Source organism: Panthera uncia, chromosome D2, assembly GCF_023721935.1.
Source record: "Panthera uncia isolate 11264 chromosome D2, Puncia_PCG_1.0, whole genome shotgun sequence".
In the NCBI taxonomy this organism is placed as follows: Eukaryota; Metazoa; Chordata; class Mammalia; order Carnivora; family Felidae; genus Panthera; species Panthera uncia.
The window spans coordinates 56264393-56291758 of NC_064818.1; the positions used below are offsets into that span (position 1 = coordinate 56264393).

Below are 27366 nucleotides of genomic sequence, written 5' to 3' on the forward strand. Positions count from 1 at the left end.
CTTAGAGAAGATGACAGAAGAGTGACAGCAGGTAGGATTACTGATCCCGGTTTTGTGTCTTCCCTTACAAATGACCAGCATCTTTAAATAGGAAGAACAAACACTGATGGAAAGGAAAATAGGACAGGAGGTAATGAAGAAATGAGTGTGAGGTCATCTCTTCAAATCTGTCCACACCCACCAGACCCAATCACACAGTGTTCTCTGAACGACTGCCTGGGATCTAGCTGGATCCTGAAGGATCTGGAAACCGTATCCTGTACAGAAACACTGAAAAATGGGGCCCACCACAAGCCCACCAAACTACCAGAGATGTGGTAGGTGAGGTCACTAAGGGGAGGCATACTTCAAGAATGCAGTTTAGTTTTTTTCTTTAGCAACTAGCAAATCCCTCTAGAGCATTCATTTTAAACTATGAGTTACAACCCACTAGTGGATCACAAAATCAATTCCATGGGTCTCAATCAACTTTTATTTCTTTAGTTAGAACACAATAGAATGGAAAACATCAGAACGCACTGCTCCCAGCAAGGGTAAATACTGTTTTCTTAAACTTCTGTGTCAGTTGTGTGTGTGTGTGTGTGTGTGTGTGTGTAAGAGAGAGGTAAATCTATTTCTTACCTTGATCACCCTAGAGAACTAGAGCTTAGGGCTAGGGACACAACCATGCAGAAAGAGCAGGAGACAGACACTCTGAGTAGAGATGACGAGTTTTAATGACACAGCCAACACTCACAATCACAGCTGGCTCTTCAGACACCTTGATCTTTGGGACAAGACTTTGTGCAGAGTCAAGTGATACACAGAAGCACATGAGCAACAGAGGCAACATTCTGGCTTCTAGTGAGGGGGCAAGATATCTACGTGTCATGATCAAAGTACCTTTTTATTCTTCGTAAATTAAAACCTTAATATGCTCTGGCCTCCTAAGGGGCTCTAATCCCTGGCCCCCATTTCTTTACAAGGGACATTCTCTTCACGTGGGGCTGCCTCACCAGACCAGCCTTCCAGCCCTCCGTAGTCTCTATCCATGACACGTACAGCTAGGCTTGCACAGGCAGGGAACACACGTGACAGGACTGCTTTGGTGGTGCTGGTTGGGGAGGTGTTTCTTCACTGGATTTTGGTGACTGCTTCATGAATGGAGGTGGCCACATAATCTAGATTTTTAGTAGTTAAGCCACACATGTTGATCCGACCACTTGGCAGCAGATAGATGTGCTTTTCGTTAACCAGATATTCAACCTGCTTGGCTGTTGAAAACCAAAAGAGATATAATGAGAGTAGTAGGAACCCTCTCAGCCATTGAGGGTCAAAGATTCCACAACAGTTTCAGGTTTCCTTCTTTCCCCCAACACAGAGAAGCAAAATAAAAGGAGCTATTTTGTCCAATTAAAACAGGGAAGTATGCTGAATTGATTCTGGAAACCACTTATTAGCTAACTTTCTAACCCCCAGGAAGTTTAATACAGCTCCTCCTGATAGGAATTTTCACCTGGGACTACCTCCCGACCAAAGCTTGCGTGTTACATTCACCAGAACAACCTATTAAAACAACCCTCAGACTTAAGAACATCCCATTGATACGAAACGCTGGTATGAAGTGCTTCTTCTTCCTTAACCTGTACCCCAGCACACAGCAGCAAACTCCCTTTAACATTTCCTTTTCACAGCACATTGTACAGACCCCGTGCTAGAGGGACTGGGCAAATGCTGTGTGCATGAACCAACAGGCTGAAAAACTGGTAAGACGCTTGTGATCTGGCACTTCTCAGGTCCCCTGTTCAAACACACAGGAGGGCTTTCCCGTATTTGTAGAAATGCTTGTGTAGGAAATAGGAAGGAACGGCCTATTCTTCCCTTATGCCACAATCTCTAGAGATTTCTGGTTTATTGCAAAGCCAAGAGACAATTTTATTTGATTTTTCCCTAAATAAATAGCACCCTTAATTAGCACCATTAATTTGAGGGAATGGGATAATTGTTATGGACTGAATATTCATGTCCCTCCAAAACTCATATGTTGAAACCCTAACCCCTAATGTGATAGAATTAGGAGCTGGGGCCTCTGTCAGATAATGAGGTTTGGATGATGCCATGAGGGTAGAGTCCCTGTGTTGGCAGGTATGCCCTTAGAAGAGACAAGCTGGTGCAAGCATGCATGCACACTCTCTCTCTTCCCTTCAGCCCCACACAGCAAGAAGGCAGCCATCTGCAAACTAGAAGAGAGCCCCCCCCATAACTAACCATGCTGGTGTCCCGATCTCAAGCTGCCTGGCCTCCAGCACTGTGAGAAATAAATAAATAGCCTATGCTATTCTGTTATAGCAGCCCCAATGAAGATAGTGATAAAATCATAATAATCACAGGAGCAAACACTATGTGCCAGGCAGTATTCTAAGCACCTTATATTAACTCAGTCAATCTTGATAACCTTATCATTCCCATTGTATAGAGTTAAAAGACTTTCCCAAGGTCATATAGCTAGTCAGTGGTAGAGCTGGGATGTTAAGGCAAGCCATGTAACTCCCGAGTCTGAGCTCTTAGCCAGGACGCTGAGTTGCCTCTGTATGGAAATGGAAAATCTGGACCCTGTAGTCAGTGCTACTCTGGACCCCTGCAAACAAAGTGACCTTCAGAAGTAGCCTTGACCAGGGGCGCCTGGTCAGTTAACTGTCTGATTTCAGCTCGGGTCATGATCTCACGGTTTGTGGGTTCGAGCCCTGCGTTGGGCTCTGTGCTGACAGCTCAGAGCCTGGAGACTGGTTCAGATTCAGTGTCTCCCGTTCTCTGCCCCTTCCCCACTCGCACTCTGTCTCTCTCAAGAATAAACATTAAAAAAAAAAAAGAAGTAGCCTTGACCAGCTTTAACTGTGTGAATTACAGTCACCCAAGGAGATAAAGACTAACCTCAACCACCCACAGAGCCACAGGCACACCACCACCTGTAAAGATGTAGTTATAGGGCTCCAACCTTGGGTTTTTTGTTTGTCTATTTATAAGATTTTATTTTTGAGTAATCTCTACATTCAATGTTGGGCTTAAACTCACAACCCCAAGATCAAGAGTTGCACTCTCTTGGGGCACCTGAGTGGCTCAGTCAGTTGGGCATCTGACTTCAGTTCAAGTCATGATCTCACGGTTCGTGAGTTCGAGCCCCACATCAGGCTCTCTGCTGATAGCTCAGAGCCTGGAGCCTGCTTCAGATTCTGTGTCTCGCTCTCTCTCTCTGCCCCTCCCCTGCTCACACTCTGTCTCTCTCTCTCCTTCAAAAATAAATAAACATTAAAAAAAAAAAAAAACTTAGGGGCCCCTGGGTGGCTCAGTCGGTTAAGCGGCCGACTTCAGCTCAGGTCATGATCTCACGGTCCGTGAGTTCAAACCCCGCATCGGGCTCTGTGCTGACAGCTCAGAGCCTGGAGCCTGTTTCGGATTCTGTGTCTCCCTCTCTCTGACCCTCCCCCATTCATGCTCTGTTCTGTCTCTCTCTGTCTCAAAAATAAATAAACGTTAAAAAAAAAAAAAATTAAAAAAAAAAAACAAAACTTAAAAGAGGTGTACACTCGACCAACTGAGCCAGCCAGGCACCCCAACCCTGTTTTTTTTTTTTTTTTAAATAAAGATGAAACCTCTCCACTTTTGTCAGGAAAGGAAGCATCATAACTGAGAAAGTAAAGTTATGAACTCTTTCCCTAGAAAAAAGCCAATACACACATACACAATGTTTAAAATATCATTTCAGGGGCTTCAGAGATCTCCTAGAGTACACCACAAATGGCAGGCTGCAATCCCCTGTTCTGATGGACAGAATATCATAAAGGAGGCACTGTGGCATGAGCCCTATAGAACCCAGGTGGTGGTATATGTGGTTCACTGTCACAATTCCTCCAACTGTTCTGTTTTAAAAGTTTTCCTTAATAAAATGTTGGGAGGGAAAAAAAATGTTTTTAAACATAGTAAGTAGTGCCAAGTGCTAAAAATATGACTTACGTGTTATGAGCACCCGTCTATTCTCACTGTTTTCTAATTCATAATAAAACAAATTTCCTACCCTGGAGAGTGGGGTAATATATACATCTTATGGGGAGACACACCCACCTTCTGAGCCTTTAGAATACTGCTACTAAATACCACTTCCATTATACCTAATATTTTTTAAAATTGCAAAGGATGATTTTACTAAGTGAACTAATGCCCCATTCCAGAATCAGGAGGACACCTATGGCTAACTAAGACATCCCTTTACTTTTTGCATAGTCTCATTCTCCCCCAAAGTATTTCCGGGGGTCTACCATATACAGTACCATCTTTCTTGTTTATATTTCCTTTGGCTTTTTCTGAGCCCATTTCACACAGGCACTCTGAAGGCCCTGGTTTACAGTGCTTCCTAGCACCTCTGATGTTCCACTCGCTACCCAAGTCAGGCATACAACTGTCCCCAGAGCCACTCAGACACAAGCTCCACACACAGTGGGCAGCCACATCTGTACCATATGACCCGTGGCTTGGCTGGCAGGGGTTCCGTAATCACACATTAAATGAATGAATCCTCTATCATCAGAAGGGACAGCCAATGGCTGATAGGCCCTACTAACCGCTGACCAAGATCACACATGGCTGCCCGCTAGACTTCCAATCGGCTCTCAACTCCAGCTACCAACCTAAGTTCTTATCTGTGAAATGGAGAGAGAACTTTGTAACCTCTTTTTTGAGGGCAATGCTTGGAGACTAGGAAAGCCTTGTTAAGAAATCAGGTCCCTGAATAATCATGTATGATATTTATACTTAGGATTAAAGAAAAACCAGAAGGTACCCAAGCATTTATGAGAGACCTTTCATAAAGCAAGTCTCCAAGCTATAAATCCTGTTACTTCCCAGTCCACAAAAATGAAACTAACTTAGTTATGGCTCTGCAGATGAGTGGGACACACTGAGAAAACCTAACTTGTTCTGGCCCACAGTTTTATGGCTGACCAAATAGGTAAAGGGGCCAAACCCAACACAGGAGGGAGCATTCCAGGTAGCTGGGGGGACACTTACGGTTCAAGCCGGTGAAGCTGAACATTCCAATTTGCTCAGTGATGTGGTTCCAGGTTCCTGGAGTCTTGAGGGCTTCTAAGCGTGCCCTGAGTTCAGATCTCATGGTCAGAATCCGGTCAGCCATTGTCTTCACATTACCTGTCCTGAGTGGACAGCAGTATAAATATCAGTCCAGACAAGACAGATGGCACACAGAAACACATAAGTTTAAAAAATATAATTTAATCTATAAACTGCAGATGAGATCACGACCTGGCTATGACAGTACGTGGAGGCCTAGATGGGTAGATAAACCCACAGATAAAGACCACAGAGAGACTTACCAGGCAGAAGGAAATAACTGAGCTTCTGATGAGAGTTTAGCACTAGTCGTGGGTATACTGGCTGTGATACCACTCATGTTTTAACCCAGAATTCACCTAGGGACTGACCCAGACAGGCTAATGTATTTTATCAGGCCTAATTAAGTAGACTGTAGATAGCTACCACATAAAAATTGTTTCAAAATAAGGCAAAATATATGCAAACTAGATACGAATGAAGAGTCCCCAAGTTGTCCCACTAACTTGCAGTTGGATATTCTAGACTATCAGGAATTCCTTCCTGTGTTTCCCAACTTTTAGGGGGGAAGCCTGGGTGGTGGGAGAATGGAGAAAACGCCCCATTCACTGAGTGCTTCCTCCTATGTTCCTGGTTCTGTGTTATTCACGTGTGTTGTATTACGCTCATGTGAGCAGGTGCCAGCCTTATTCTACAGAAATATCTGCGACTCAAAGAGTTCAAAGTAATTTTGTCCTGCCTCTGCCAAAATAAAAGGAAGAGCCAGTTAAATGTGATGGGACAATTACTGTCCTATGTTCCCACAACTCACCCATCAGGCTTTGCGCCCCTTACCATTCTTTAAAGAGCTCAGGGTTAGAGAGGGTACAGGCCACGATTCGCGCTCCCTGAGCAGGGGGATTGGACCAAGTAATTCGCACTATCTTCTCCATCTGGGAAAGGACCCGCAGGATGCTGTCAGGTTCTTTTGCAACCACGGTCAGATTGCCCACTCGCTCATCTAAAGGGAGGGATGAGAGTCAGCTTGGGAGCTGTGATGGGGGTGGGGTGGGGCGGGACAGGGCTGTAACTCAGGAGAGCACTCACTGTAGAGCCCGAAGTTCTTGGAAAAGGACTGAGCACAGAAGAGCTCAAATCCTTCAGACACAAAATAGCGAACAGCCCAGGCGTCTTTCTCAAGGTCTCCAGATGCAAAGCCCTGATAGGCTGAGTCAAAGAAGGGGAACAGAAACCGGCGCTGTGAGGAAGGAAAGTGAGTCAGGCCAGGAGATCCTTCTGGAAACAACCTCAGACACCAGCCTTCCTTCCCCAGCTGGTGCCTGCACAAAATTTCTAACACTACCCATTTCTCCTATCTCTCCCCTTTCTGCATTCAACCGCCACTTACATCTGTTCCTCTGTTCAGCTAAATACCAGTATGCAGTTGGATATTCTAGACTATCAAGCTAACAATAAGTCTAACAATTTCAGTAAACCTTATTCTTTTAAAGTACACTCTCCTAGAGTATCATGATGCTGCTTTGCCAAACAGGGCTTATTTGTGAGGCGTGGACGTAGTGTCCCATGTTGGTGGAGGATTCTTTCCTCAGAATTCCTGGTGTGATAAGCTTAGTCAGCTTGGTCTCCCCAGGGGTCCCTGACAACCCCAGCCCTCATCTACTGGGCACTGAAGACAAAGCAGACCGTGTAGTCCCTACTCTCACCCCTCCAACCTCCTCAAAGAACTCCCCACAACTGAATTTGCCCCTTCTACTACGCTTATTGTCTGAGAGGACACCACTTCTATGCCCCCAACTGTCCACGCCAGAGGCCAGGGTGCATCCTCCACTCCTACCCCAGCAGCTCATCCCTCACATCCAATCACATCCCGATTCCCATCACCCCCATCTCCTGGGGGCTTGAGAATCCTTTCAGGTCTGCCCCTGCCACTGACTTCATTCAGATCCCCAACAGCTCCCATCTGGATCATGACAACAGCCTCCTAACTGCTCTCTCAGCCTGACTAACCTTGCCTCCCTCGGATCCACTCCCTGCTATGTAGCCTGAAGACAACGCAAATCTGCTCACAACACAGCATGACATAAATGTTCTCCAGTGGCTCCCCACTGCCCTCCAAATAAAGTCCAATGGCTCAGCACAGGATCTTGCCCCCATTTACCTTTAACTCACTTGCAACCCCTTAGAACTCTTGCTGTACTGAGACTTATTCTCAGTTCCTTAAATGGGCCATGACTTCTACCTTGGGCTTTGACCACACTCCTCCCTCTGTAGGGAACATTCCTTCCCTGCCAGCCCCCACCTGTCCTCATCCTTCAAGTCTCAACATGGCTTCTTCTGCCACTACTGCCCTCCACACACACACACACACACACACACACACACACACCAAAGTCTGGGCTACGTGCCTCTACATAACCCCATCAACACTGCTGTCCCACAGTATTTGGCTGTCTGCCCAAACAGGCTGTATGCTCTTTGAGAGCAGAGATGGATGGTCTCTGCTGTGCTATTATATCCTCCAGATGCCTGCTGCATAGCAGTTTCTCAATGAGTATTCTTTAAACACATTAATGAAGAATATATACCCTTTGAGACAGAAATTCCAATCTAGAAAGTCATCCCAAAGAAATAATAACAAGGAGTCTTATACACAACTGTTCAGAACAAGAAACCTGAGATCTAAATGTCCATGAATTGATTTAATCAATCCCTAATGGCACGTAGCCATGCATGGAAAATGGCGCTATAAAACATTCCATGGCACATAAAGGAATCCAGATGAAAGACAAAGTATGTTACGAAACAGCATAAAGAAAATGACCCCATCTTTGTGAAATAAATATATTTACATGTGTAACATATTAACAATGGCTTTCTTTGGGCAATAGGATTTACAGTTAATATTTATCTTCTTCTTTGGGCTTTTCTCCATTTTCCAAACTCTTCTGTGAACAGATATTGCTTTTGAATACATAAAATAATAATACATACTATGTTTCAAGAGGTGCTCTGGAAAGGCAGTTACCTTCATAACGGCGGCGATCTGCTTCCACTGCTCCGGAGTTGGGTCAGTCCCAGTTGGGTTGTGTGCACAGGCATGGAGGACAAAGATGGAGAACTCGGGGGCATTCTGAGGGGAAGGAAGCTATGTCAGCTGCCACACTAGCAGGAATATGGTGGGGGTGCTGTCAGAGTCAGTGGCACACTGGGCAAGGGGCAGCATATTTCTTCCTTATGTGCTAACTCAGAAACCACCATCTGGTTTGGGTAGGATGTTTCAGACTCTCTCCCTTATCAACTGATCCAAAGACCTTTCCCTGCTCCTCCTGACACCATGGGGGTCTGTTTACTTTTCATCTAATCGCCCACCTCCAGATCATTCAGGAAACCCTGGAGATCGAGTCCTCTCTTCGCTGCATCCCAATAGTGATAGGACCGAATGTCTTTAAATCCAGCGGCAGAAAATACACCATTATGATTCTCTGTAAACAAAGAGGTAAAAAGTTAAATGGTTTACAAACACAGAAGGTTAATTGGAAAGCACACAAGTCAGCTTCCAGGGCCCTCACAGGTTCAACATTCCCTGGGCAACATCGAGGTAAGGAGTTAAGACTTAGAAGAATGAGGGGTGCCTGGGTGGCTCAGTCAGTTTAAGCCTCCCACTTTAGCTCAGGTCATCATCTCACGGTTTGTGGGTTCAAGCCCCCCGCCTCGGGCTCTGTGCTGACAGCTCAGAGCCTAGAGCCTGCTTTGGATTCTGTGTCTCCCTTTCTCTCTGCCCCTCACCTGCTTGTACTTTTTCTCTCTCTCTCAAAAATAAACAAACATTAAAAAAAAGACTTAGAAAAATGATTGTAACCAAGAACAAGTTCAACTGGTCAGTCATGCTAAATTTATATCCTACACCACAATGGGACTTCCTGTGTCTACATTTTATACCTCCTCTGGGAAATTTCAACATATGCCGAAACACAAGTCTACCAAGAAACCTGAGAATGAGTATTGCTATTCTGAACTGGAGCATCAGGTTACTCATGTACTGCCATAATCCACTGCTCGAGCCATCTACAAATGTCAGTTGATCCAGGCTGGGTTACATCTTCTGCATAAGTGGTGACATTCATGAGGGTAATCCCCCCGGGCTCCTCTGTTTCTCCTCTCGCTACAGCTAAAGGACTCACCCCAGGTTGGTGAGGACACATAGACGGGCGTGTCCTTGTTGTTTGTTCCATTGTACCATCGTGCTAGGAACTCAGCTCCGATTCGAAGTGCACCTGTCCCCCCCAAAGACTGGACACCTCCCACCTGAAAGAGAAGCAAGGTCACTGGTTGATAATAGTGAAGTCAGATGATTATTAGGAAACAACGAGCACTTGTTATTAGTACCAAGGAGCACGCACTTTGTGCCTGCTCTGTGCTAAGCCCTTTAAATGTATTATCTTATCAAAACCTCACAACTACATTTGCCCATGTTTACAAATGAGGAAACTGAGGCTACGGGAAGTGAAGCACTTTGCTCGGTTACCAGCCTCTCAAGACAACTTTCCTTAACTTCCTTGCATCTTAAAATGACCCCACATGGGCAATAATAGAGTCCTATGTTGTCCCATTTACAAAATACCTTCACACACATTCTTGTTCAATCCTTGCACAACTCTATGAAGTAAGCTATAGATCCCCAACTCATACATGAGGAAATCGATGCAGAGAAGGGGTCTCCCAAAGGGCTGTGCGGCTGTGAGAGGCAGAGCTGGAAATGATTCCAGGCCTTCTTGCTTCAGATCTAGTCACCTGCCCTGCTTCTGCTGTTCTGCCTACATGCCTTCCATTCCGCCCTCTCACAATTCTTAGTAGGCTTTGGCATGACTCAGTAGAGAAATGTCATAAATTGCTCAATGTGTCTAAAGGATTAAGGAGAAAGAAAAAGATCACCTGAGAAAATCTATCTAAATAAAAGGAAGGGCACAGCAATCTAACAACACTGGCAACCTCTGGGGAGGGGCCTGGGACGGGGGGAATAGTGATCAAGGGGACTTTGTTTGGCCTAATGTGTAAGTGATTTCCTAAAAAAAGGAGAACATGTTCATGTATTATTTGCAAAATTTTAAAATAATTTTTAAAATATATTTAGATGTCTGGGATTTGCTGTACAATAACTTACCTTTGGCACGGGGGTGGGAGGGTATACAAAACTGACCAAATACATACCATTGTTGAAGCTCGGTGATGGATACATGGGGTTTTTTCATCACACTGCATTATCTATTTATGTAAATATTTGGAATTTTCCACAATAGAAAGGTTAAAAAAATCTCCCTAGACAAAGTAGAAAAACTCCTAAAATCTTTTTTAAAACAATAACAAAACTTTGATGCTAAAAGATAACAAAGGAAAAAAAACAGAAAAAAGGGAGACCAAACTCATTCATGAACACTGATACTCACTTTCCAGATAAACATTAATGAACAGCATGAACCCAACAGTACACTAAAAAATACCCCCTTTCTCAAGTGACAGTCATCCCATGAATGCAAGATTGTTAAGAGATATAAAATGTGTCATGCCACTAAGGTACAGAAAACCCAAATGATCTTCATGACAGATAAGAAAATCATAGACATCCCTGATTTTGATGCTCAGTAAAACAGGAAATAATGGATACTTCTCGAAAGTAACAGGAAAAATTCATTCAGCCATGATGAATAAGTCAGCTTTTTGATGAACAATGAGTCATTAGCAGAAATCCTCTTTGAGCCAGGAATGAGGCAGTGATACCAATTATCACCACTTGTTATTATTCCCCAGTGTTCTATTTGTATTCAGAGGTCTGAGCATCTGTGAAAGAATACGGTCTGAAATGTGAAACAGAAGCCAAGTGGACGTTCAAGCAAACGAGGAAGTGAGCATGGTTGTGCGCTGTAGGAAAGCAAGGGCAGTGGACTGGGTGAAAACGGTCAGTGCCGGTCAGATGGGGCACACCAACTTCTCTGTTCTCCACAGTGATCCCCACTGAGCACCAGACCCCTCTCATTACTTTATAAAGGTTTTGCGGGCTGCCTGGGTGGCTAAGTCGGTTAGACAGTTAGTCAGTGATGTTAAGCCATATGTGCATTTATTTTTCATGGACTTGGCATGAGCTAAGTTGAATGTCAACTTTATTCATTACCTTACATTTCAAACACCTAGGCAATTCTGGAATGTTGACACTTTCTATACAGATGAGCAAGGCTTCCCTTGAACCTGGTTTTAAGTTATCATGGGTATGTGACGGGTGTACGTGGACATCAGTGAAAATGTTCTCAGGTGTAATTTTTTATTTCCTTTCTCTCCCACTCCAAGATGCAAATTCATTAACTAAAAGAAGTCAAAAAGCCAGTAGATTAGATTGAAAACATGTTCGGAAGAGATACATCCACTTCACTAACGTGACCTAATCCTTTTATGTAACACTTGACATCAAATTCTCAAGAAATTATCATTCCCTAAAAGCACACTGAATACTGGACGGCTTCAGTGAAATACAAACTGTATCAGCAATTAAAAGAAAGAAATTGGGGGCAAATCAATAATGTATCAATTTGGTCATTCTGTGAACTGAATTTTGGCAAACTGTTCTAAAGTCCAGGGAAACCCTACATTTGGGATGAAGGAAACAAGTGCGAAGTTCAAAACGAACAGGCAACCAACCCTGGCGGCTAAACTGGGGTGTCCAGAACTAGAAAAATCCAGTAACATGTGGTGTGAATGATGCCAGTAGGTAATCTGTGATCTTGATTTAGCTACATGGCCTGAAGAAATCCCTGCCAGACTCGACAACATTTGCCTGAGATCACAGTTTGCTGATGTAATGAGGAGCAGGAAAGCTGAGCAGAAGCTGTTTGCAACCAAAGCCATGATGCATGAACCTGGGCACTGCTAGCAGTTCACACAGGTCTCTGGCACAGGGTGCTAAGGATGGGCAAACTGGATGAAGAAGACAACGGTGACAAGATAAGCCACAGTGAAAGCCTAAGCCTCCTAGAGGTGACAGTCAAAGCGAGAAACTGGGATAGCATCACATGGCCTACGAGCCCTCCTACCGATGGTGGCTTGGGAATTCCCAAAGCTGAAACATCACAGTGCTAGAGATGAAAACTGGACATATGGTACAAGGTCTGAAAATAGAAAGCAGTAAGAGGCAGTGACGAGTGTAGAAAATAGGTCTCCTCAAAATGGTTGATGGACCTGGTAACAATGAATCTTGAGAAGAAAAATCTAGGGGAAGACATGATTATTATTTGTTTTCTGGTTTACTCATTCACGGCTCATTTCCTTCAAGTTCTGGCTGAAATGCCATTTCTATTTCTATCATGACCACCCCAGTGAAAACCAATTCTACCCCTACTCCACCCTCAGCTCTCCTAATGTGCCTCTCCTACTTTCTTTTTACAACATTTATTTTCTTTTAACATACTCTATCATGTTCTTATTTATTATGTTTATAGTTCCTTCTCCCCACATAACAGTAAGCCAGGGCAGAATATTTTGGGTCTTTTGGTCACCGCTGTGCTCCAGTTTCTAGAACAGTGCCTACCCTTAATGGTGACCATTCATCTGTTGACTGAATGAATGAGGGAATTCAAACATCTGAGAATCACTGATGTGTCAGACTGGGAGCTAAATGCTGAAAATTTACAAGATAAATTAGCAAGCCATCATCCCTGCCCTGAGGGAAGTCATGGTCTTGTGGGAGACAGACTTATAAAATTATACATTATAGTAAGCATAATAAGTACAATTATTCCTGAGCTGTGAACAAAGTCCTGTGATAACTCAGCTCTGCCCGAGAAAGCTAAGGACTCAGCATGGAAGTGACCCTTGGCAAGGCCTTGCAGGACTTACAGGTCTGTGGAATGGCAGGGACCCCAAGGGGAATGGGCGGGGGGTGGGGTGTGGGGGGGCTGTGAGTCACTGGAGAACAGGATGAAATATGCCACATGCCAAGTTCAAAGTCTGGATTTGCCCTGTAGATAATGGAAGGGTGTGTGTTTGTGTGTGTGTGGGGGGGGGGGGGGGCAGGGAGCAGGTGACATGATTATCAGCTTTTTTTGCTAAGGAAGATCATCCTAGCTGCACTGTGCAGAATGTAATAGGATGGGGAAGGGACTAGAGACAAGAGGCTATTATAAGAATCCAAATGAGAGAACAGTGGGCTGAACTTGGGGATGGTGAAGACGTCCAGGGAGAAAGGACAGACTCAGAGCTCAGAACCAGCCAGTACCTATGGTGATGCAGATGCCAAGAGAGCATCCCAAACCATCCTCCACACCACTCAAAAAAAAAAAGCCTTCAAATATTTATGGACTGCCATCTAAATTTGTTCTCTGATCAAAAACACAACACAGGATGAACCAGACAAAGAGGGAGGGCCATGTTCCACACGTCTTACAGAATGAAATCAAAACGGGAGCACTGAGCAGAGAAACAAGCATCCACCCGACACAGTTATTAAGTGTACAAGAAATGTACAGTCTCAGAGGAAGAAGGTCCCCAACACAGAAACTCGGTTTCCCTTTGTCAAAAACAGAATTCCATCCATCTATCAACAGCGTCTCACAAGATAACCCCCAGCTGCCAAAGTCCTCCACTGTCAAACTTCATCAGGACTCTCCTCAACGTTCCAGTGTCAGTCACCAAAATCCCTCATGACTTGCCTGATCACTGACCTGAGTTCCAGGACGTTCACTCAGAGCCTCCCCGCCACCTGATACACAAAAGACTGTGCCTGTGTCCAGCCCTCAATTTTCACCCTGCCATTCTGCATATGGAGGCAACTGGGTAACTGCAGGTGGAGAATAAATCAGATGATTCCAAGAATTGGTCCATTCCGTGCACAAAGGCTGCACTACAACACCGGCCCAGGGGAGCAGTAGGGCAGCTGGTTTAAACTGCACAATACCTAACTGGACTATTGCAAAAACCTGAGCCCTTCCCCATGCAGCCAGGTTTATCTTCTTCAAACACTCTGATTGGGTAACTTCTCTGTTCAAACCTTCAGATGATTTCCCCTGCCCAGCGTGCGAAATCAGCCTGCCCGATCTATGTGACATGTTCCCAGCTCCAATCAGGTAGGTGTCTCTACAACCTAGACCCACTTACCTCCTATCTCTGTCCCTGCATTCCTTCTACTCCAAAAAAAAGGACCCTTCCTTTTTCCTTCCTCTCTACTTTGAGGTTCCCAACCCTGGTTGTACTTTGGAATCAGCTGGGGAGCTTTTAAAACTATGCCCAAGCAGGGAAGGGAGTTAGGGGTGGGTGGGGCAGGGAGTGAAAGGGCAGGGAAGGGTGGTACCCTCTAAGATTCTGACTTAACTGGTCTGGACTGGGGTCCGCCCACCTATATGTATGTAAAATTCCCTAGGTGATGCTAACGTGTAGCCAGTGTCCTGGCCTCATTCCCCAAAGTTCAGCTCACATCCCAATTCCATCCATACCACCATCCCTGTCCTCTGAGTCCCTACAACACCGAGAATCTCTACCAAACCACTTCCAGCCACATACAGCCTATTTCGCTATATCTGCTTCCAAATATGTTCTTCCATATATCTCCAGCTATACACAGAATACCTACTAGGAAGCACTTAAATGGGAGAAGACGAAGTCAAGGCTAGAAGAATTAAAGAACATTAGAACTGGCAGGAACTTCAGAAAGCATCTAGACTAGTGGCTCTTGAACTTTTGGGGACACAGACTCCTTTTGAAAGTCCAATAAAAGAAGGGCGCCTGGCTGGCTCGGCTGGTCCACCAGCTGGTCCACCATCATGCCACTCTTGATGTTGGGGGTTGTGAGTTCAAGCCCCACATTGGGCATAGCATAGATATTCCTTAAAAACCTTAAAAAAAAATCCAATAAAAGCTAAAACCTTCTCCTCAGAAATACACGTACACACAGAATTCTGCATAAAATTTCAGGGGGTCAGAGACCTCTTAAATGATCCCCTCTATGTAAGTACTCCTAATGGGATCATGAACCACAAACTAGTCTTTCATAACATGTAGATGAGATGCCGGGGTCAGAGGGGTAAATGACTTGCCCATGGCCAAAGGGGCAGATCTGGGTCCAGACCCTGATCGCTTCATCATTTCATTAAATTCCCTGACTGCTTCAAACCCAGCAGCTAAAATCTGATCATCTATGGCATAAAACAAAACAATCAAAGAAGCCATGCTTGATATACAGCCACACCGTTTGCACTACCAGTCAGGAGACAGTTCAACAGACATAACACCTGACACTTTTAACCAAACTGAGTTTTCAACCTCCTCTCCCCTGCGTAGCATCTAAAGAAAATACGGTCTACCCCTAATGACACAGGTTTGAAATGCATGGGTCCACATATACCTGGATTTTTTAAAATAAATACAGTACCGTGTTGTAAATGCATTTTCTCTTCCTTATGATTTTTTTAAGTTTACTTATTTATTTTGAGAGAGAAAGAGAGAGCACAAGTGCATGTGCAAGTCGGGGAGGGGCAGAGAGAGACAGAGAATCCCAAGCAGGCTCTGCACTGTCAGCACAGAGCCAGACTCCAGGCTCAAACTCACAAACTGTGAGATTGTGACCTTAGCCGAAGTCAGAGGCTTAACTGACTGAGCCACCCAGGTGCCCCCTTATGATTTTCTTAATAACATTTTCTTTTCTCTAGCTTACTTTGTTGTAAGAATACAGTATAGAATACACACAACATACATGAATTGACTTTATGTTATCCATAAGGCTTCTAGTAGACTGTTAAGTTTTGGGGGAGTCAAAAGTTATATAAGGATTGTCGACTCAGTGTGGCATGGAGTCAGCACTCTTAACCCCGACACTGTTCAAGGGTCAACTGTACACCCTCACCCAAAACTCACCCGCTTCTCCTGGAGAGCTGGGCTGTTATCCCCAAGGGCAAGGCGGGACGCACAGGTCCGGAACTCCGCCAGGCCCAGGATCGGCAGGTACTCGTGGTTTAGGCTATTGTCGTTAGCAATCTTCTGCTCCACCTTCCTCACGACTGGCAAAACCCAGGGCTGGCAGTCATCTGTGCGATAAGCTGGAAGACAGGGAAGAGTTAGTAACAGAGGAGGAGTCAGGTTTCATCCAAGAAAGAGCTAGCCCTGCCAACAGGGAGCACTCCACCATCTTTCAACCAAACAGAACTGTGAGGGAAATCAAAGGTCATTCGCTGACTGCCTGCCTGCTTTGGGCCAGCCACTGGACTATATGCTGGGCAGGAAGGACATAGTTCCTACCCTTATGGAAGTTAGAGCCCTTAAACGCATGACCTCTAAAAGACAGAATGCTGAAACACAACTGGGGCGCCAGAGAGCCTGACTGAGAGAAAGAGTGCACGTGAAAGCACTCTGCACACTAAGCTACACCTTATAGATGCTGTGTCGATACGACTGGCGCGCTGAGGTCTGTATAGCCATGGGCGCCGAATCTCCCTCCTTCTGCACCTCCCCAAGAGATTTCCAGAAAGTGCAAGGTGCTACTTCACACGAATGCTGCACCTTCTAACATAAAATGTGGAGAGGGGCACGGCAGAAGGCCCACCTCCTCCTCTTGTCCTGTAAGAACAGAAACGGGACAAGTGGCAAGCAAATGCCCCGGGGCTGAAGATTCCAGCAAATGGTTACACAATCACTCAACAACCTATTTGATATTTGCACACGTTTTTGTCCTCTCTCCGCCAGCACTGGCCATTTTCACTGCTCCTCCTACTTCATGTTTCACACGTTTATTGATCTAAATGTATCTATTTCATAATATTTACAGTCTTGCCTACAGCAAATTTCTAAGCACCTCTACACTAAAAGTATTTTTAGTCCAGTTATCCTATCGCTGACTTTTTCCCCACTACTAACATATGATTATCTTAGGATTATAGCTTTAGAGGGCAGCTGCTGTGGCTTGCACCCAAGCCAACAATCTGCGCAGATTCCTGACAGGGGTCATTTGACTTTGCTGGAATGTTTATGTCTCCAACAGACCCACACTTTGGAAGTGATTTTGGAACTGAAAATTTTATTTTATTTTTTTAAATGTTTATTTTATTTATTTTGAGGGGGGAGGGGCAGAGAGAAAGAGACAGAGAGAAAGAGAGAGAGAGAGAGAGAGAGAGATAATCTCAAGCAGGCTCCACGCTCAGCACAGACCCCTACATGGTGCTCGATCGCACAACCATGAGATCGTGACCTGAGCCAAAATCAAGAGTTGGACACTAAACCAACTGGTTTAGCCTGGAGCCACCCAGGCACCCTGAAACTGAAATATTCAGAGTAATTCTGATTGTTTTATCTTGCTCATTTCTGTCCAACATTAATCCCTGACTTTTTTTTTAAATCACTTTTTAGAAAGGTTATTGATATGATTTACTGAACAATACATGTTGACTGTAGAAATTTTCTAAAAACCCAGAAAGCAAATGATAAACATTATGATTAATATATAATCCTGGCACTCAGAGATAGAGTATGGACATTTTGGTGTACAACCCTCTTAAGCTTTATTTTACATTAGTATATTCTTTTATAAAATATGCATCACACTGTATATAAAATTTTCAACATGCTTTTTTCCACTTAACAAATATGAGTATTTTCACTGTCATTAACTATTCTTATAATAGGTAATATATTCACATGTCTCCAACCCATCCTTATCCTCCATCTACCTAGTTCCAACTCCTCACCCCCCAATAAATAACAGCTGCATTCTTTTGTATCCTTCCAGAATTTCCCTATAAAACTGCAAGCAAGTACAGCTTATGTTCCCCCTTGTTATATAAAAGGTAACATACAACATACTATACACTGTTTTGTTCCTTGCTTTTTCTACTTAAAGATCTCTTCTTTTTCTGTTTGTACACAAAATGTCTTTGTTCTTTTTTACAGCTGCATAACTGATGAATGTCCCATAATTTGTTTTGCCAGTGTCTTGCTGATGGACATTTGAGTTGTTTCCAATCTTTGGCTATTACAAAACAATACTTCAATGAACAACCTCATACATATGTCATCATACATGTACGCAAATATATCTGTAGGATGCAGGTTGAAAATGGAAGAAGTGGATAAGAAGTATGTGTATCTGGAGTTTTGACAGATATACTCAAACTAGCCTCCACAGGGATTTTTATCAGTTAACACAGCCTCCACCAGAGTAAATTTTTGCCAGTGTAAGGATGCAAATGGTACCTCAGAGTAGCTTTAATTTGCATTTCTCTTATTATAAATGCAATTGGGCATTTTTCATATTTATGATCCCTTTACAACACAATTTGTAACACATTGGCTAGACAACATTCCTTTCCATGATTGATTTATTAAATATTTGTGTTGCTTTTGATTATTTGATATTATAAGTACTGTGATAAATGTTCTTGTATCTTCACACATATTCATGAGTGTTCCCTTAGAAAAATGTTTCTAGATGTAAAATTACAGGTCAAAAGCTATACAACAAATCAGTCAAGACTTTATAAGATCATTTTGATTTGGGGTTGGTCTTCTATCAACTAACTCTACCCTCTAGGAATGTGTCATTTGCAGATCTGATAAGCACATCAAACTGGCAATAAGAATGTAGACAGAGCTCAGACTGACACAGCCACTAACCAACCAATAGTCTCTGGATAGGAGGCTGTAACACTGTCACAATGCTCACATACTATCCTCTGACCCACTAAATTCCCTCCAAAAAGTTAAAAAGCCTATTTTTATCAGGTGGGATTTGGTCTGGGGTTTTTTTAATTCCTTTTTTTAAATGTTTATTTATTTTGAGAGGGAGAGAGAGAAAGAGTTCAAGTGAGCACGAGCGGGGTAGGGGCAGAGAGACAGAGAGGGAGAGAGAATCCCAAGCAAGCTCCATGCTGTCAGCACAAAGCCCAGCAATGGGCTCAATCTTACAAATGGTGAGATCATGACCTGAGCCGAAATCAAGAGTCTGATGCTTAACTGACTGAGGCACCCAGGTGGTCTGGTTTTTTAATTTTTTTTTAATGTTTATTTATTTTTGGAAGAGAGAGAGAGACAGAGCATGAATGGGGGAGTGGCAGAGAGAGAGGGAGACACAGAATCCGAAGCAGGCTCCAGGCTCTGAGCTGTCAGCACAGAGCCCAATGTGGGGCTCGAACTCATGAACAGTGAGATTATGGTCTGAACCAAAGTCAGACGCTTAACCACTGAGCCACCCAGGTGCCCCTGGTTTTTTAAAGAGATGTCAAAATAACCACTTTTAAGTTAAGAGTTGTCCCTGAAGGGAATCACGCTATCTATAATCACAATGCTATCACTGTCCATCTTATTCTTGGAATTCTTCTTTTGGAATTAGAGAAATCTCATTATTTTGAATATCCTCAACTGGTGCCAAATCTTTGTCCTTTGAAAGCAAATCTGATTGCTGGAAATGATACTTGTAGCAACAGCAAACACATCTTTGACTACGCACACAGAGGGGATGCTATTTAGATGTACAAGAGTGTGGGTATTCATAGAAAAACTAGTTCTATTATGCTTCACGTCTGTGTTGGGATGCTATATATCTATTACATAATTAGGCCATATATATTACATTTATGATAATAATGTTATTTATAAACCACATATTATAAATAAAATAGGGGGGCGTTGCCTGGCTGGCTCAGTCAGTGGAGCATGTGATTCTTGATCTCAGAGTTGTGAGTTCAAGCCCCATGTTGAGTGTAGAGATTACTTAAAAATAAAATCCTTTAAAAAATAACAGTTAAATAAATAAATAAATAAATAAAATAGGAAGATGAAAAGTTGCGGTACTGCTGTTCTTACCTATACTGCATATTCTGTACTACTCTAAAAAATCCTGTACATGACTGGAGGCACGGAGGCATCTATATTGGGACAAAAGAGAAACTGGCCAACTGATACCTCCCCTCCCTTCTTCACCACCCAGTTTCTCCCAGGTTCAGTTCCAGATTTATTTCCAATGCCTTGCCTAACTGTCCTAATGAAGCAGAACAGCAGACTGCTCTTGTGATTAGAGCAATGAAGTCAAACATGATTAACAACTATGATTCCTGCTTTCCAGGGGATTTTTATTCCTATTTGTTGGAGCCAGGAGTTTCTCACTCATTCTTTCATTCACTCATTCATTACTCATTACTGAATCTACCAAGAACAAGGCACTGGCTACAGGCAGCTACACAGAAATAGGTAGGATACTGTTTGCCCTCGAGGAAACAGAACATGGAGCCCTTAATTCTCCTGTAAGGAGTCAGGAAAGATTTCACAGAGAATGAAGTCTGAAAGTTGAATACAAGTTTAAAAGGTAGACAAGGAAAGGGCATTCCAGTGTAGAGGCAGAGAAGTTTTCCCTTCTACCCTTTTAGGTTCTTTGGCTGGTCTAATAATTAAATTGACATAAGACAGGTTAACAGGAGAAAAAAGTTTAATAACCTGTACCTCCTGTATACATGGGAGTTACTCAGTTTTCCCTGTATATCAACTGAGTAACTCCCCAAAATGGCCAAAGCCATCACATTAAATATCACCTTCAGCTAGAGACAAAAAGGGTGGGGAGTCAGTTATGGGAGATGATCAGTAAAAGCACAGTGAACAAGAGTAAGATTGTTACGTAGACTTAAGCCCAGCCCTCTCCACTGGTAAGTTTCTAGATATTTAGAGTCATCTGAGAGGCACTCTTACAAATGGATATTTCCCCTATAAATGTCTCTTACTAAAGGGCAACTTCTACATGGTTTTCAGAGCTTCTCCTCTATCTGCAGTTTCTTAAAAATAACCAGCTTAAGCCATACTTCAGTGTGGCAAATTTTGCTCCCCTTCACCAGACTGCGGGAACACCTGTGCAGGGTCCAAGAGGCCTGGAGACCTGAGGTTTCTGAGGACGTGCATTTTCATGGCTCGAACATTAAGATCCAAGGAGGAATAGCAAGGAGGGGCTAAAAAAGTCTTTGGAGTCTCTTCTGAGTCTCTCCTAAGGAACGTCGTTTCAATGGGGAAACCACTGGAAGCATTTAAACAGGGTGATGTTGACAGCTGTACATCAAGGATCTTTTGAGTGACACTGTAGAAAATAAACTGGAAAGGAGAACACAGGCAGTTAAATCAGGAGGCTACTGCAATAATCCAGAAAGGGAAAAATGACATCTTGAATTAAGGTAGTGATGGCAAGGATAAAGAAAAGAGGAGACAGTCATAAGATTTATGAGATAGATAATACAGAACCCAGTGACCAAATAAACTGACATGGGTTCAAGGGAAGGATGGCAAATGACTCAAAAGTCTCTCTAGTCTGGATAAAGACTGGTGGTGATGGGGGGCAGGGAGGGTCAACCAAGATATAAAACATAAGCAGAAAAAAAAAGAAAAGATTGAAGGGAAGGTAAAACTGACCAGTTGTGTTCCAAACATGCTGAATTTGGTGTGTCTAGCAAACTGTATTAAGTATGGGTCTGGCATTCAGGGAAGAGGTTCTGGATAGAAAGAAAGACTTCACAATTAATAGACATCGACGGTACTTGAGCCACAGTAATAACAAGGACTTACTGAATGCTTAGTACACACAAGGCACTGTCCTAAATGCTTCACCTTTTTTTTTTTTTAACCCCTGTTTAATTCCTATAAACAACTCACAAAATAGATATTATGATCTGGAAACTGAGACCAGAAAAGTTGAATAATTTGTCCTAGATCAAAGAATTGTAAGAGCTAGGCTGTCATACTATATTACGCTCATGGATCCATGTACTTTTTTTAAGGACAAGAGATGTCTAGGGAAAGCCCGAAGCAAGCAGGCCCCAGAGCACTGTGTGAGGGGCCTCTGCCAGCAGGCTTCCCAGCCCCAGGCACCCCTCTTTTAGAGGAGGCACCCAAGTTTCAGGGCAGTGCAGCAGTGCTGCTTTCCAGAAGAAAGGAAGAACATGGAGAATGCAATGATCAGACCGCCCCCCTCCTCTCCTCTGAACATCCCCACTTCCCTCACCCACCGCTACCCAAGAGCCCGGGCACATATGCACACCTCTTAAAGCCCTTCTCCATCTAGGCTCCTGGGAAGAGGGCCAGCGAGTACTCAGAAACACCTAATACAGCACATCTATCCAACTGTTTTATGTGAAGATGCTAGAAATCCACATTAAAAACAGCAACAGACCTTAAAATAAGAGCAGTTTATCTGGAACAAAAGAAATCTAAGTTTATGTGATAAACAGACTGAATGAAGCCTATGAAGAAATGTCTTGCTTCAGCTACATCGGGATGGACCTGTGTCTCTTGTGCCCTTAAAGCCACTTGTCTGAAACTTTGACAAGCACTAAAATGATCAACTCAGAGCATATCATACTTACATGTGATGCTCTGCTTTAACTAAAAGGAAATTATGGAAACAGCAAGAAGAATCTCTCTGGAGAAACTATCAGCAAGTAGGAACTAGGTAGTAAAATTACAGTTGTAGTTTATTTTAAACACATCCAACATCACTAGAACTTGAGCTGGTTAATTCCCACTGAGCTTTATCTTAACATGGCGGCGGGGGAGGGGAGTAGCTTCCCCAAAGTCAGTGATTAATTACATTTCCTTCACAAAAGATATACTTGGTGATGTGTATAACTACAGACAGGACATACAAAAGATGAAGGAGACCCTCACCTGAGCCCCTGCCATCCACACAAAAAAACAAAACAACAACAACAAAAACTGGTCAAGGTGATCATAAAAAGAAAAATAATATTTATACCACACTTTTCACTTATATATCACATTTCATACATAATTATTCATTTCATCCTCAGTCAACTGATGAGGCCAGTAACATCATTATCTTACATATAATATGTTAGTGAATCTTAGAGTACAATTTTAGAGAGAGGTCATTCCATCCCTGCTCCTCATTTAACAGACTGAGTCCTAGGATGTTTAACTAGCCCTCCCAAGGTCACATCACTAAACTGCAGGGCTGACCTGTATGCAAAGCACCTGCCACTACAGTGCACTGGCAGCCTCTGGACCATCTGAAGGACCCAAAAGGACCCAAAATAGAGGACAGTTCCCTTACCAATGGCCATATGACTTGGGGCAAACTGCTTCATCCATCTCAGCTTCAACTTCCTTATGTCTGAAACAACCCTCAGAGTCGTTGTAAGCATTAAATGCAGGGGTGCCTGGGTGGCTCAGTAGGTTAAGCTTCCGGCTCTTGATCAAGAGTTTGAGCCCCACATCAGGCTCTGCTCTGACAGTGCAGAGCCTGCTTGGGATTCTCTCTCTCTCCCTGTGTCTCTGCCCCTCCCCAACTTGAGCCCGCTCTCTCGCTCTCTCTCAAAAATAAATAAATAAACTTTTAAAAAAGATTAAATGCATAAATCATTTGTTCATGGTAAGGAGGTAAAGTTCCTGGGTTCCTGGAAACCACGAAAAAGGCACTGTCACGGGTGAAGTGACCACCTGAACTACAAACCATACTTCTGAGCCAACCATTTCTGGCCTGGGCTGGCAGGGAACTTTTTCTCTGCATGAGCAGTTTATTTCTTAAGGGATGTCAGAAATGATTTCATTTTGCAGTTCTTAAGCTGAAAAATTTATTCAACATCTTCTATGCAACCTAAGAGCTGCCAAAACAATAATAGTAACAAAAGTAACAGAAATGCCAAAACGACTAATACTTACATAACTCCTACTTATTTGCCAGCCACTATTCTAAGTACTTTAAATGTATTTAACTCTCACAAAAATTCTGTAAGATAGTTTAAAGGTAACTGAGTCAAAAAATTTTAAAAGATGTATTTAAATCAACATCAACGTATATATCTGGCCCTAAATAAGTACTTGGAGGCTTTAAATTGGATTTAAATTAAGAGCTTGAATACTGCCCGATTCCAATTCAATTCAAGGCATTCTTTCAATATTTCTTCCACTCAGCTGCCTGTTGAAAACATCGCTTTCTCTCCATGAGTTAAACTACATACTATTTACTTTTTAAAAAATGCTTTATTACGGGAAATTTCAAACATATACAGAAGTTGCAAGAATAATATGATGGATGTTCCATTTACCCATTACCTAGCTTCAACAAATCATACTTTTTAATGGCTTTTATCTCACTCCTCTCCCATGCTCCTTGGTAAAGACTTTTTTTTAACAGGTCCTATGTACACTCACTGTGGGAAGCCTGATTCTGAACCTCCTTCTCGCCACCCTTGATTTTCTCTTTCCAAAATTTCTAGTCCTCTAAGTGTGTTCCTTAGCACAGAACATCATACTCATTTTCTTCAACGTGGCTGGCCTCTGTACGTGGTCGAGTGTCTGTGGGGCTTCAAACGTTCAAATGACAGTGACAGAAACAACAAATTCACCAAAGGTTGGAGTTATTCTAAGGCACTCTGGTCTAAACCCTTTTCTTGCAGAAGGGAAAACTGAGGCCCATGTTCTGAGCTGTCAAAGGTCCAAGAAATACAAACAAGAAATGAGGACAAGAATGTGGGAAAAGCGAGCTCCTACCTCCACACTCTTTCCACTCCTTCCCACCATCTCTACCCATTCCTACCACATCTGTGAAGGCCAGAATATTCTTCCCAGATCCTCCCAGGCAGCATTAACCTGTCTCAGAAGTATTCTAAATTTCTATTATATCACATCTTGACTTTAACATCCTTGAGGCCAAAACCAACCCTCAGTCTCCTCTCCTCGCCCCCACAAGGCTTGGTAAAGTACTGATTGTTACCTGGTAGTCACTCAAATATTTATTGACCCAGACCAGAGCTCCCTAAGGCTTAGAGTTCTCCCTCATCCATTCCCCAGCAGCCAGAATTTCGAGCCTATCAGGCTTCCTAGCTTCCTCCCTCTCCTTCCAATCTCTGGACGTCCCATTTACTAACAGGAGAAAGGATGCGGTATAAAGAACATAGAATGAGGAATCGTAAAAACTGGGTTTGTGTCCTGGCTGCTAGACCTGTACTGTGGACCTTGGGCACATCTCCTTTTCCCAGAGACTCCATATGCTCATCTGTAAAACGGGCAGGTTGAAAAAGCTTCGCAGATCTTGCCTTCTCTCCGGGGCTCCCCTCTGAGGCCATGCTGGGCCTCAGCCTGTCCCACTCCCCGCGGCGCGGATTAGGTCCGCTCCACTCCCCAGGATGCTCCTACTCCCTAAGCACAGCATCTTTACCTCCCACTCCCAGGTTGACCTTGCGGGGGTCCGGATCCTCCCGGAAATCGGCAGTGAGCTTAAAGACAAGGACGGGCTGCGCCTGAGGAACCTCGGCGAACACAGAAGGAGGCGCCATTGCAGAAGAACTGGAGACAACAGAGAGTTTCCAGTCTACGTCCAGAGCCACCGGTCCGGTCTAGCCCGGGCGACTGGAGACTTTCACCTTCACCCAGCCGGCAGGGGCGGGCCCGCGGCCTCCAATGGCCTAGCTGCGTCCAGAACTTGGCAACGCGGTGAACCAATCGCGAGCTTCTTACGCAGCAGGGACGGGAGGGAGGGTATGCTATTAGCCAATCCAAGAAAAGAATCTTATCTGAGGCCAGCGATGATGCAACCAATGCACTGCACGCCAGCTAAGATGGGGGCGGGGGCTAGGATTGATTGGCAGAGCGGACTCCTATGGTTGAGGACGACATTCCTTGGGTCTCAGGTGCTGAGGGGAGGAGCCGAGCAGCTCGGGTGCGCTGGAAGTGGCCTCCATGACCTTCGAGGGCCAAGAGAGGAGCTAGGAGGCCGGCGAGAGTCCCGGAGGACCGGCCTTCCCCATGAAGCAGGCGTTCTCGCTGCCAGGCCCGACAGCGTTCACGTACCTGACCGCGGCTGGCAGCCAAATCCCCGGCGTCTGCGCTCGGGAACGAGAGTCCTTGGCCAGGACGTGCAGCTCCGGAGCCCTCGCGGGCGACCTTGACCTTCCAGGTCGGCTGTTCCCCCTGAGGGAAATGTGGGTGGGCCTCCTGCCTGAGCGTCAAGCAAGGGACAGCCTGCTAAAAGTGGAGGAGTGACCAGGAATTCCCTTCGCAGCTCTTTTTTGAGGTTTTTGCTCCCCTTTCCTTACAGAGGAGGCCTGGTCTTCAAGGTCCTTCAGGATCTGGGCACAGCGTCCCTCTCCAGCTTTCCTCCCACGCACGCACTCAACCAGATCCCGCTGTCAGCAGCTGGCTGATACCCCAACTGCCTCTTCTTTTAGTCGGGCTGTACCTCCCCACCTCCCGTCTTCACCTGGTGATCTTCAAGACCCAAAGTAAATGCCTCCTTCATGAAGACTTTCCTTAATCCTCATTCTGGTCAAAATCCATCTCTCATTTCCTGTGCTTCTGTACCTTGTTGACAATATCACCATTTCAGAAAATGCCCTAGTTAAGAACCGAGCTCTAGAGCCAGACCACATAGGTTTAGATTCTGACTGTCATTTACTGACTTGGGCAGGTTTAGGCAAGTTACTTAACCTCTCTGTTCCTGCTCTGTAAAGTGGAGATAATAGTATTGTCCTCAGGGTTGTTGTGGGAATTATATGAGTTAATACATATAAAGTGTTTGGCTGCATATAGGAAGTACTCCCTAAATGTTAGCTATTGTTGTCATTGCACATCTGCCACACCCCGTGTAGATGGTAAGCTTCTTTGGGCTAGAGATCATACTCTGTATAGTATCCCCCAGTTTTTTGCACTTAGTAAGTGTTCAATAAATGGTGGAAGGAAGAATCCATTCCCTTGGTATTACAGAAGAAAACAATACCTCAGCCTCTGTTCACTGGATAATACGACAAATCTCAAAATGAATTTTCCATTCAAAGTAATGAACACAAGCCAAGAAATCTCTGTGCAACACCAGCCAACCTTTGTATCGCCTGCTTTTTTCCAGAAGCTTTGCCTCTGCTTTTAAAGGTAAACTGCCCGTAGTGTTTCATTAACAACGCTTCCCTCTAAGATTCCAAGTTCAACACCAAAGGTGAAATGACAATGAACTTTTAGTGGTGCCAAAAGCAGAGGCAAAGGGCAACTGCCAAGACTGGTGTCCTATAGCCCAACCTCCGCAGAGTTTGAAAAGCATGAGTTTCACAGCATTGGCCAACAATATCATGGTCATTTCTTACGTCATTCCCTGGAGGAAAAAAACAACCCATGGCCACCTAAACATCAACTTAGCTAAGTCCAAATAAATATTTATTGGCAATCTAAGCAGCTCCATAACCAAGTCAACGCTTATAGGGGCAAAGAAAGTGGCATATGCAGTTTTTCTTCATGTCTTCATAATATCTGTTCCAAATTTTG

The 27366-nt window shown here is 44.0% G+C and overlaps 1 protein-coding gene across 1 annotated transcript; it reads right to left on the bottom strand.

Moving 5' to 3' along the window:
• Positions 1-566: 566 nt before the first annotated feature.
• Positions 567-25507, bottom strand: GOT1 (glutamic-oxaloacetic transaminase 1). Its single transcript, XM_049645561.1, has 9 exons — positions 25274-25507; positions 15991-16172; positions 9282-9405; positions 8470-8582; positions 8126-8230; positions 6187-6337; positions 5935-6100; positions 5041-5183; positions 567-1253 (listed from the first exon to the last, which is right to left on the bottom strand). Exons 1-9 carry the CDS (start codon positions 25389-25391, stop codon positions 1114-1116), a joined length of 1242 nt encoding a protein of 413 aa, XP_049501518.1. The 5' UTR covers positions 25392-25507; the 3' UTR covers positions 567-1113.
• Positions 25508-27366: the final 1859 nt, after the last annotated feature.

Bases quoted from the DNA above. Each gene is read 5' to 3' on its own strand.
- GOT1 (XM_049645561.1), bottom strand. From the start codon at position 25,391: ATGGCGCCTCCTTCTGTGTTCGCCGAGGTTCCTCAGGCGCAGCCCGTC. The intron at 8,231-8,469 runs GTGGGCGATTAG...CCTTCCCCTCAG, and splicing joins GTTTCCTGAATGATCTGGAG to AATGCCCCCGAGTTCTCCAT. The intron at 1,254-5,040 runs GTAAGTGTCCCC...GGTTTTCAACAG, and splicing joins CAGCTTCACCGGCTTGAACC to CCAAGCAGGTTGAATATCTG.